Source organism: Haplochromis burtoni, unplaced genomic scaffold (genome assembly GCF_018398535.1).
Source record: "Haplochromis burtoni strain Fernald_Lab_line unplaced genomic scaffold, NCSU_Asbu1 Contig_10, whole genome shotgun sequence".
Classification (NCBI taxonomy): domain Eukaryota; kingdom Metazoa; phylum Chordata; class Actinopteri; order Cichliformes; family Cichlidae; genus Haplochromis; species Haplochromis burtoni.
Window position 1 is genome coordinate 997951 of NW_024582371.1, and position 10206 is coordinate 1008156.

At 38.4% G+C, this 10206-nt stretch overlaps 1 protein-coding gene across 1 annotated transcript; it reads left to right on the forward strand.

Moving 5' to 3' along the window:
• The first annotated feature begins 4744 nt into the window (after positions 1-4744).
• On the forward strand, positions 4745-8671 carry LOC102294618 (platelet-derived growth factor receptor-like protein). The gene is made up of 7 exons (XM_042228791.1): positions 4745-6187; positions 6400-6545; positions 6626-6768; positions 6874-7025; positions 7153-7446; positions 7628-7767; positions 8260-8671. Exons 1-7 carry the CDS (start codon positions 6106-6108, stop codon positions 8473-8475), a joined length of 1173 nt encoding a protein of 390 aa, XP_042084725.1. The 5' UTR covers positions 4745-6105; the 3' UTR covers positions 8476-8671.
• Positions 8672-10206: the final 1535 nt, after the last annotated feature.

Genomic DNA, 10206 nt, shown 5'->3' on the forward strand with positions numbered 1-10206 from the left:
ACAACATAACAACACAACACAAACATAACATAACATAACATAACATACATAACATAACATAACATAACATAACAAAACAACACAAACAAAACAAAACATAACATAACATAACATAACATAACATAACATAACATAACATAACATAACATAACAACATAACACAACACAACACAAACACAACACAACATAACAAAACATAACATGACATAACAAACATAACATAACATAACATAACATAACAACATAACACAACACAAAATAACATAACATAACATAACATAACATAACAACAAACACAACACAACACAACACAACATAACATAACATAACATAACATAACATAACATAACATAACATAACATAACATAACAACATAACACAACACAACACAACACAACATAACACAACATAACATACATAACATAACATAACATAACAACATAACATAACAATAACACAACACACATAACATAACATAACATAACATAACAACATACATAACATAACAACATAACACAACACAACACAACACAACACAACATAACATAACATAACATAACATAACATAACATAACATAACATAACAAAACATAACAACATAACATAACATAACAACATAACAACATAACATAACATAACAACATAACATAACACATAACACAACACAACATAACACAACATAACATAACAACATAACATAAAACATAACAACATAACAACACAACACAACACAACACAACATAACATAACATAACATAACATAACATAACATAACATAACATAACAAAACATAACAACATAACACAACACAACACAACATAACAAACATAACATAACATAACATAACAACATAACATAACAACATAACACAACACAACAAAACAACATAACATAACATAACAACATAACATAACAACATAACACAACACAACATAACACAACATAACATAACATAACAACATAACATAACAACATAACACAACACAACACAACACAACACACATAACATAACATAACATAACATAACATAACATAAACAACATAACAACATAACACAACACAACATAACATAACATAACATAACATAACATAACATAACATAACAACATAACATAACAACATAACACAAAACATAACATAACATAACATAACATAACAACATAACATAACAACATAACACAACACAAATACATAACATAACATAACATAACATAACATAACATAACATAACAAACATAACATAACATAACACATAACATAACACAACATAACATAACATAATAACATAACATAAAGGACAAAGATAATTGGAAGAGAATGAATGGATGGAAAAAATATTGCAATCGTGGATAATGGATGAAATAGTGCTTTATTTCCAGAGAGGAGTAAATTACAATTATAACGATGAGTATTTCCTCTACACTCATTAATAAAGCACACTAAAAATAAAATAAACTTCCTCCACTTTTTTATTTTAAATTTTATAAACTTTTTAATTTTCACCATAGATTCTTTACATTTTTATGGGGTTATTTTTTTAGTGGTGCTGGGAAAGGGTTAGAAAAATCGATACAGTACGCTATTGTATCGCAATATTTTGTGTGGCAATATTGTATCGATGCAGGGACAACACTCTGGGAATAATATGAACAACGAACAATCTTCCTGTAAATAATCACGGTTGGACTTGGACCGACTGTAATCACTCAGAGAGCTCTACAAATTTACAAATAACTTGCATTTGATTTATAAATGCAGGCAGATTGCCAGCATGTTGCCATCAGTCAGATGTCAATGAGAAAAACTCGAGGGAACTGGACTCAGCTGGCTGCAGCTGGTTGCATTCCTATAGAACAGGAAGTGCAGATTAATAGTTAGATTTGAAATTCTGTCTGTGTTATCAGACACAGATTACATGTAATTTCCAAACTGACCTCATATAATTGCAGTGAGATAGCAGATTGACTCCGTCTTAACGCAACATTTATGGCAGGTTTCAGTAACTGTGTTGGTATGCTTGACAATTCCATTTTGTAGCAAAAATAAATAAATAACTGAAGTGGGATAACTTTATCTTATTGGCTAAAACAGACTGACAAAGTTTAACGTTGAGGACATAATTTGCAGATGATTCTCTCCACTAGTTTTTATGATTTTTGTGTAACAATGCATGAAACTCCTGCAGGAGATATATCTTGTAAGGGGGTCACTAACTTCTTGGTTTCCTTTCTTTTAGGAGAGGAGGTGAAGAACCCGAAGAAGTCTGTCCCTATTAGCATTGTGGTCTCATTGCTTATATGTTTCCTGGCCTACTTTGCTGTGTCTGCTGCTCTCACCCTTATGATGCCCTACTACCTGCTAAGTGAAACGAGCCCACTGCCAATAGCCTTTGACTACATTGGATGGGGTCCTGCCAAATATGCCGTGGCTGTGGGTTCACTGTGTGCCCTGTCAACTAGGTATGACAGTATGGGTAGTGCATGCATGGATCAAGTGATGTTTAAAGCTCAAAGTCAGAAAGAAAAAGGTGCAAAAATAAATGTATCTTATTTGGAAAAAAATAGAAAAATGATAATGGATGTTCAAAAGTCCAAAATGTTGAAAAATAAATCTAGAAAAGTAGCTAACTCAAAAAGTTCATTAAAAATGTAACGTTAACGTAAAATAACTCAGCTAAGTAATAATTAACAGACAAGGTGTGGAGGACGTGTCAGGTTCCAGAGGCTGTGAATGATTCTTCCACTGCCTCTGATGTTTGCGAGGTGGATAAATTGTGAAATTGCCAGTACAATCTTCTGACTTCAGTCATCATAGCAGATTAAGCTGTTAAAAAGAAGCCATATGTCAAATCAGTTGGTTTAGTTAGAGTGACCTTTTGACACTGATTTGTGAAATGACTAATTTAGATTACAAATTAATCGGACACTGCATTCATTTTGTTGTTTGTCTTTCCAGTCTGCTAGGTTCCATGTTCCCGATGCCTCGAGTACTTTTTGCCATGGCGAGAGACGGGCTGCTTTTCAAACCTTTGTCCAAAGTCACCTCCAGAGGCAGTCCAGCAATAGCTACTATATCATCTGGCATTGTGGCAGGTACAGGTATACACTTTATAAATAAAAGTACTGTAAATATAATAGAAGTAATAAACCTAAAACAAAAAATAGTACATGTAATAAAATACTTTTGAATGTGTCCAGTTATAACTCTTATTTTAATGATGCTTACAGATGCTTACACAGAGGTACTGTGCCCCACCTTGTGTGGGTATCTATCTTAATTGCCCCTTGGGGATAAATAAAGTCTCTCTGACTCTCTCTCTTAATCTATGAATTCAGCTCTTTTTATTGTCATTGCAATATGCATTTGGAATCCAGCCATGCAGTCTGCCTGTACAATCGCGTGTGAACATTTCTCTAAAGAGCTTACTGGACTTAAGTGGTATGCTGTGGTACTGTAATAGGATACCACCATAGAAAAAGTAACCAACACTGATGACTCCAACCTCTTCTGGTATTAACATCAGCAGAAAAACTGTGTGCCAGGAGCTTCATGATGTAGGTTTCTATAGCTGAGCAGAGCAACTCCCGTAGGTGTCATGTGTATAATATTTTGTACTTATGCTAATGCTGTTCTGCATGATCCACAGAGGTCGAGGTTTATGGGCTAGAAATAACATTTAATTCCATTTTTCTCCCTGGCTTTAGCCATCATGGCTCTACTGTTTGATCTGAATGCCTTGGTGGAACTGATGTCCATTGGTACTCTGTTTGCTTACACACTCGTGGCAGTATGCATCCTGATACTGAGGTACATTTATCTGTTAACACCCTGCAGCTATGTATTCACTCTGCTGTGCAAATCGACTGATTTTTTGTGGTCATTGTAGGTACCAGGTGGGTCCATCTGAAGACACAGAACTTAAGATCACAGAATCAAAGAAAAAGTTTAGCTTCTTCAAACCTCCAAAAACACCCAACTCTTCCACAGCACGAACAGTCACGCTCTTGACCATATTTTCTAGTAAGTAAGGAAAACATCACTGAGGCATCTTTACTGATGCTTCTGTAGCACTGAAGTTCTTTTCTTGACCAGCAACAGGTTCATGACGGGCTTTACCGCCTCTAATCTTTCTTTCTCGTCTTTTACTTTCCCACTGCAGTTCTGTGCATTCTTGCACTGTGCATTACTCTGAGCCAAGGCATGGAAGCTCTTGCCAACACTCAAGCATGGAGCATCGTGCTTGTCTGTATCTTTGGAGTGCTCCTGCTGGTCAACTTGTTCCTCATCTGGAGACACCCAGAGAATCCCACAAAGGCATCGTTCATGGTAAGAAGTGGTTCAAGTAATTTCTTGTAATCACCAAGTAGGAATCTCACATCTCTGCATTTTCTCCTTCTTCAGGTACCTTTAATCCCTCTTCTGCCCTTACTGAGTACTTTAATCAATGTCTACCTGATGGTGCAGTTAGGCGGTCAAACATGGATCCGATATGCTGTCTGGATGCTAATAGGTATGATGGGTATATTTTTGTTTGAGAGGATTAAAGGGCTGCTATCTAGCTGGGTGACCCTCACTCTTCTCTTTTCTTCTCTTCTGCAGGGTTACTTATCTATTTTATCTATGGAATGCGTAACAGCGTCCAGAGGAAGCGACTCATGACCGACCACGCAGAGATCGAAACAGTCAGCGGCAAAACAGACAAGGATAGTATGAAAGAAGAGAAATTCTGAGCTCAATCGGGGTGAAGACAGATAAACTGAGATGTTACAGTGAGCGACTTGCTTTAACTTATAACCACTGCTTGAGATGCACCGGTGCTGCTGCCCTTCAGCAGTCTTCAATCTACGACAGCACCGAAGCAAATGGCCTGATAACTTGTTAACTTGACGGTTTATTACATCCTAACGCAGTCTGTTTGTTATCTAAATGGTCCAAAATGAAAAACTCCCTAAGATATATTTGGACCGAGAAGATCTTCACTTATCACTGATTTTCACATTGTTGTTAAGGATATTTATCTGTATATCTTGTCGTATTAGTGAGCCTGTTCCAAAGAAAAAATATTCTGTAGATTATTTGCTTTTATAATTCTGAAATAACAGGTTTACACTTTTCTTATCAAGTGCAAAATGTAAATTATTTTTATTTCAGTTTTACATTATCTTAATTTTATTTTAATATATTTTTTTAAATGTGCAGAATTTGACTGAAGACCTTATATTTTACAGAGCTGATACAGAAAACCTTTTATGGGATTTCATCTTCCATTTGTAAATATGGAAACTGCATGTGATTGTTAACTAAACGACTGCCACTGTACACTTGAATTAAAAATTTAATGATTCGCTTTTGTAAAACACTTAAATATGGAGTTACCTTGTTGCAGTCTGTGTCGATAAAGAGGTAAAAATAAAGGACTACTATAAGTTCATTCCCACTGCAGACGTGCACAAAGAAGCAGATATGGCTCACTATTTAGAGTCGACTGAGAACAAAAGGACCTTTGAAAAGAAGCTTATAGCGGTCATGTTCAAAATCACAGCTTAGCTGGCCACTCACAAGGAAAGGTTTACATTGTTTCCACTGCATTCGACATCTCAAAAATGTACTTTAAGTAATGTGTGAATATTTTAGGTGCAAATCTTTCAGGCATATTTAAAAAAAACCAACATATTAATCTAGAGCTAACTGAGACAAAACTTTTATTTACCCATAAAATACAGTAATGAAGGACATAAAGTGTATTAAACACCAAATGCTCCTTTTCCAGGCAGTGTTTCTGAGGTTCAGACTCATGCTGCTAGTACACTTACAGTCCGGCAGCTAAATAAACAGGCTGTGCCATTCCAGATTGGAGGGGCCTCATTCTCTGGACCCTCATTGGTTCGGACAGGCTTGAAAGCCTCCATTGAGCCACACTGAAGGAATTTAGGGTACTAATGCCACTCCGAGGAAAAGGAATTTGCGTGACTCTAATAAACAGCAGACTGCTCACTTTGCAAGCTTTGCCCTCCTCCTTCCTTCTTTTTCTTCTTCTCTCCTTTTCATTTCTGTTGTATATTTCTCTGGGTTGAACTCCATGAACTAACAATCAGCTCATCAGCCATGCCTTTGGCGAACATGTCTGGGTCAAAGTGGAGGCTGGTACTCATTGCTCTCCTTACTTGTGCCTTAATCTTCGAGTTGGGTAAGTGACATTAGTCCCTTGTCATCCAATTCGGTGAACGTGATATTCATAGATTTGGTGAGGAGGGCAATTTTCTTTCTGTCTTTTGCACAATGTGGCTTATTCTAGAAGCAAAAATGAACTTTTTTTTCTCACTTGTAGCAGCCTTGTCTTTGTTTGTAAAATATTCTGAAACATGTGCTCTGCGTACTGTGTATAATATTGCCAAAAAGATGCCCAAGAGCAGAAGGCTGTTCCGGGAAGGACACCAAAGCCAAGGAAACCAAAGCATGAGAAATCAACAAACAAAGGGCCCAGAACGATAACAGTCAAACCGAAGGTCAAAGCTGCACGTGCAGAGCAGACCCTCCTCACGCAGGTATTACGTTTGTTATAAATTAACTTTTTGATTTTGCAAAGTTCACGACTAAAGTACATGTCTGTGTCTGACTAATAAAGGTGTTAAACAAAGGGAAGTTTAAGAAGGTGGGTGAGACCATAAATGTGCAAACAGGAGATACTCTGGAGCTGAGGTGCAGGGGCAAACCTGTGCAGTGGAGCGTCCCCCCATACCTGGAGGAGGATAATGATGGGAGGCTCAGGTAACTTTTCATGTCTACAGATCTTTACTCATAAAGTGCAGTATAAGCTTGAGTAAGTAAGGAAGTAAATGTGTTCTTTCGCTCCTTTTTGCTCTGGCTGTGCAGAATTGTCCAGTATGAGCGATATGGGGTTCTGACGTTGGTCAACACCACTGGTGCAGACACGGGGGAGTACACATGCTACCCAATGTACTGTGAAGACACTGACTGCAGGAAGGAATACAGCAAAGCTGTTAAAGTCTTCGTCTTTTTTCCAGGTGTGATTAATACATTTTATTGATGCTTAGGCTTGCATTTCTCTGAACTGCAGACTTGACAGGAATCTTTTTTACATTCTAATAATCTTATCATAAATCTGCCATATCTCCTCTCTGTACGGACCAGATCCACAAGAACTATTTGTTCCATCGTCTGACTATTACAAGGTGATTCAGCTGAGGAGCAACTGGCCTACAGTCCTACCCTGTCAGGTGACGTCACCTGAGGCTAAAGTAACTCTGCACCGTGAGTACCCACCTGTGGAGCTGGACGTGGACAGGAGGGAGATCTCCTTTGATGTCAAGAAGGGCTTCACAATCCATCGACCTCGGCCATATCATGCCGGAGCTTTGTACTGTGTTGCCAGTCTGGGAAACCTGCGGCAGAGCTCTATGAAGTACATGCTCATCTATGTTAACTGTGAGTTCACGTTTTCAAAATTTTAGAAATTTTTTCAGAATTTTAGCATTTATGGGTTGTTTTTTTTTTATTGTAAATCAATGAAAACTTTTCAAAATTAAGGATGAAAATTACCCTTAATTACAGGATTACTGGTGACGGCACAACATTTTACTTACTAATACATCACATTTGCTCTCAGATCCTAGGGCTCCTCCCGCTCCAGTGATCCAAGCGTCACCGAGCACAGTGACTGTGGGGGAGAATCTACGTGTCACCTGCTCTGCGATGGGAGAACGAGACGTGGCCATAGAGTTCACCTGGGATTACCCAGGACAAGAGGTCAGACACTCGTGGAAACAGGGCTTGTATGCTTTAATACAAACTTAGCTTAGTTCTGTATGGCTTTTGTATTAATTCTAATAAGCTTTCTTTCTGAAATAGTATGAACATGAATTCTAGGTTGTGAACTGAAATATTACTCAAAAAAAGTCCTGCAGTTGGCAAATATCTTCAGTCGGTTTAGCTTGCGTTGCCTTTTTAGCGAGTTTATTATTAGTCAAAAAGTATTCAACCTATGGACTGCCTGAACCTTATCCCCTTTAAACAGGAATATAATAGATATGTCTTTATTGGTGAGCCATGAGGAAATAAACTGCAACATGATAACTCATTGTAATGTTTACTCCTGTGCTGTGCTGTGTGTGTGTGTGTGTGTGTGTGTGTGTGTGTGTGTGTGTGTTCCTATGCTTGGTCCAGATTGTGTGTGTGTGCTGTGTGTGTGTGTGTGTGTGTGTGTGTGTGTGTGTGTGTGAGTTCCTATGCTTGGTCCAGATTGGGAGACCTCCATACACACAGGAGAGCGTTATTCCGGTCAGTGGAGGAACAGCTCAGCAGCAGTCTCAGTCTGTGCTCCTCGTGGATGAAGTTAGAGACGTGGACCAAGGAACGTACACCTGCACTGCTCAGAACATGCAAGGAGCCAAATCAGCATCCACAACCATTAAAGTGGTCCCTAAAGCCAAACCCAAGAAACCACAAGTTGGATGACATTACAGACAGAAAGTCGTGGTGAGAGATCACAGCTGGGATTTGACCCTGTCTGAGCATTAAATGTTTTTTCTTCTTTTTAAAGACTATATGATCACAACAAAACATTATGCTCTCCAAACTGTATTGCTCAAGAAGAGAAATGTGTTTGTTTAGGTAAATGCTTGTATATTAAACTTTTATTTCCATACACTCACAAGCCTGACAGTCGTGTCATTGTGAAAGGTCCTCCCAAAGGTAAACGCAGGATAAGAGGGGGGAAAAGGTGATTTAAGTGACTTCGAATGTGGTCTGAGTATTTCAGAAACTGCTGATCTACTGGGATTTTCCTGCACGACCATCTCTAGAAAAAGATAAAATATCTCAAATTTCTCTGGAGGAAAAAATGTCTTATTGGCGATATAGGGGAATGGTCAGACTGCTTTAAGCTGGGAAGGCAACAGTAATTCAAATATTCGCGTGTTAAACCCAAAGTATGCAGATGAGCATATCTGAAGGTACAACACTTCAGAACTCGAAGCGCATGGACTACAGCAGCAGAAGACCACGCTGGGTGTGGCTAATGTCAGCTGAGAACAGGAAACTGAGGCTAAACTGCTCAATAGAAGGTTAGGAGAAGGTTAACTGCCCTGATAAATTTTGATTTCTGGTGGCATAAACAGCATGAAAGCATGGATCCATCCCGCCTTGAATTAACAGTTCAAGCTGGCAGTGATTTAATGGTATGTGGGATGTTTTCTAGTAGCAACTGAGCATAGTCTACCTGAGTAATGTTGCTGACCATATCTATTCCTCTTTCCCTCTATGACCATTGACCTTATCATGAAGCTTGTAAATGAGTTCACTGTACTCAAACGGCCTCTGCAGTCACAATCAAACAGAGCACCTTTGAGATGTGGCAGAACAGAGGATTCACGTCGTGGCTGTGCAGCAACAACCCAGTACTATCTAGGTTTCCCTTATAAACTGGTGTATTGTGATGTGCTGTCACCCTGTGCACCTCACTTCTCACTAGCTTGGATTGGCTTCCAGCTCTCCTTGTTGAATTACACAAGTAGAAGAAGATGGATGGATGTTGTGATAAATTAACAAGCACTTCAGAGATAAAAAGTGGAAACTGGCCCTCACTATGACTTCCTTTTCTACCCATTTTGTTCCCCATTAACCCCAAAGTATTATTCATGTGTGTACAATAAAGTTGTAGATAACAGTTTTATTATTGCACAGAGTCCCACAGAAAAGTCAACACTCCAGTGTTTTAGCGATACCACATGAGAGGTTAGTTTCTGGTTAGACTTGAATCTACGGAGCCCCTCTGATGACATGGTCCAAAAAATAAATAAATTGTGGCCACAAAATACTACTTCGAGGGCACGAAATAGGTATAACGTGCCCACGAAATACTTATTTGTGGCCACGAAATACTATTTCGAGGGCACGAAATAGGTATAACGTGCGCACGAAATTCTAATTTGTGGCCACGAAATACTTATTTGTGGCCACGAAATACTATTTCGAGGGCACGAAATAGGTATAACGTGCGCACGAAATGCTAATTTGTGGCCACGAAATAGATAACGTGCGCACATCTTATTGATAGAATTCCTGGACAGCTGCGTAGAGACATAAGCATAAGAGTAGGCTAAATACACCATGGACAGAGACAGTCTGATTGAGTTTTATTTCAGGCTGGGAATGAGCTACAAATGCATTTTGAAAAGCCTGGAAATG

What these genes read in the sequence shown, in the direction of transcription:
- LOC102294618 (XM_042228791.1), top strand. Translation starts at nt 6,106, where the DNA reads ATGCCTTTGGCGAACATGTCTGGGTCAAAGTGGAGGCTGGTACTCATT. An exon ending in GATAATGATGGGAGGCTCAG is followed by an intron (nt 6,769 to 6,873) that starts GTAACTTTTCAT and finishes CTGGCTGTGCAG; the next exon opens with AATTGTCCAGTATGAGCGAT. An exon ending in CATGCTCATCTATGTTAACT is followed by an intron (nt 7,447 to 7,627) that starts GTGAGTTCACGT and finishes ATTTGCTCTCAG; the next exon opens with ATCCTAGGGCTCCTCCCGCT.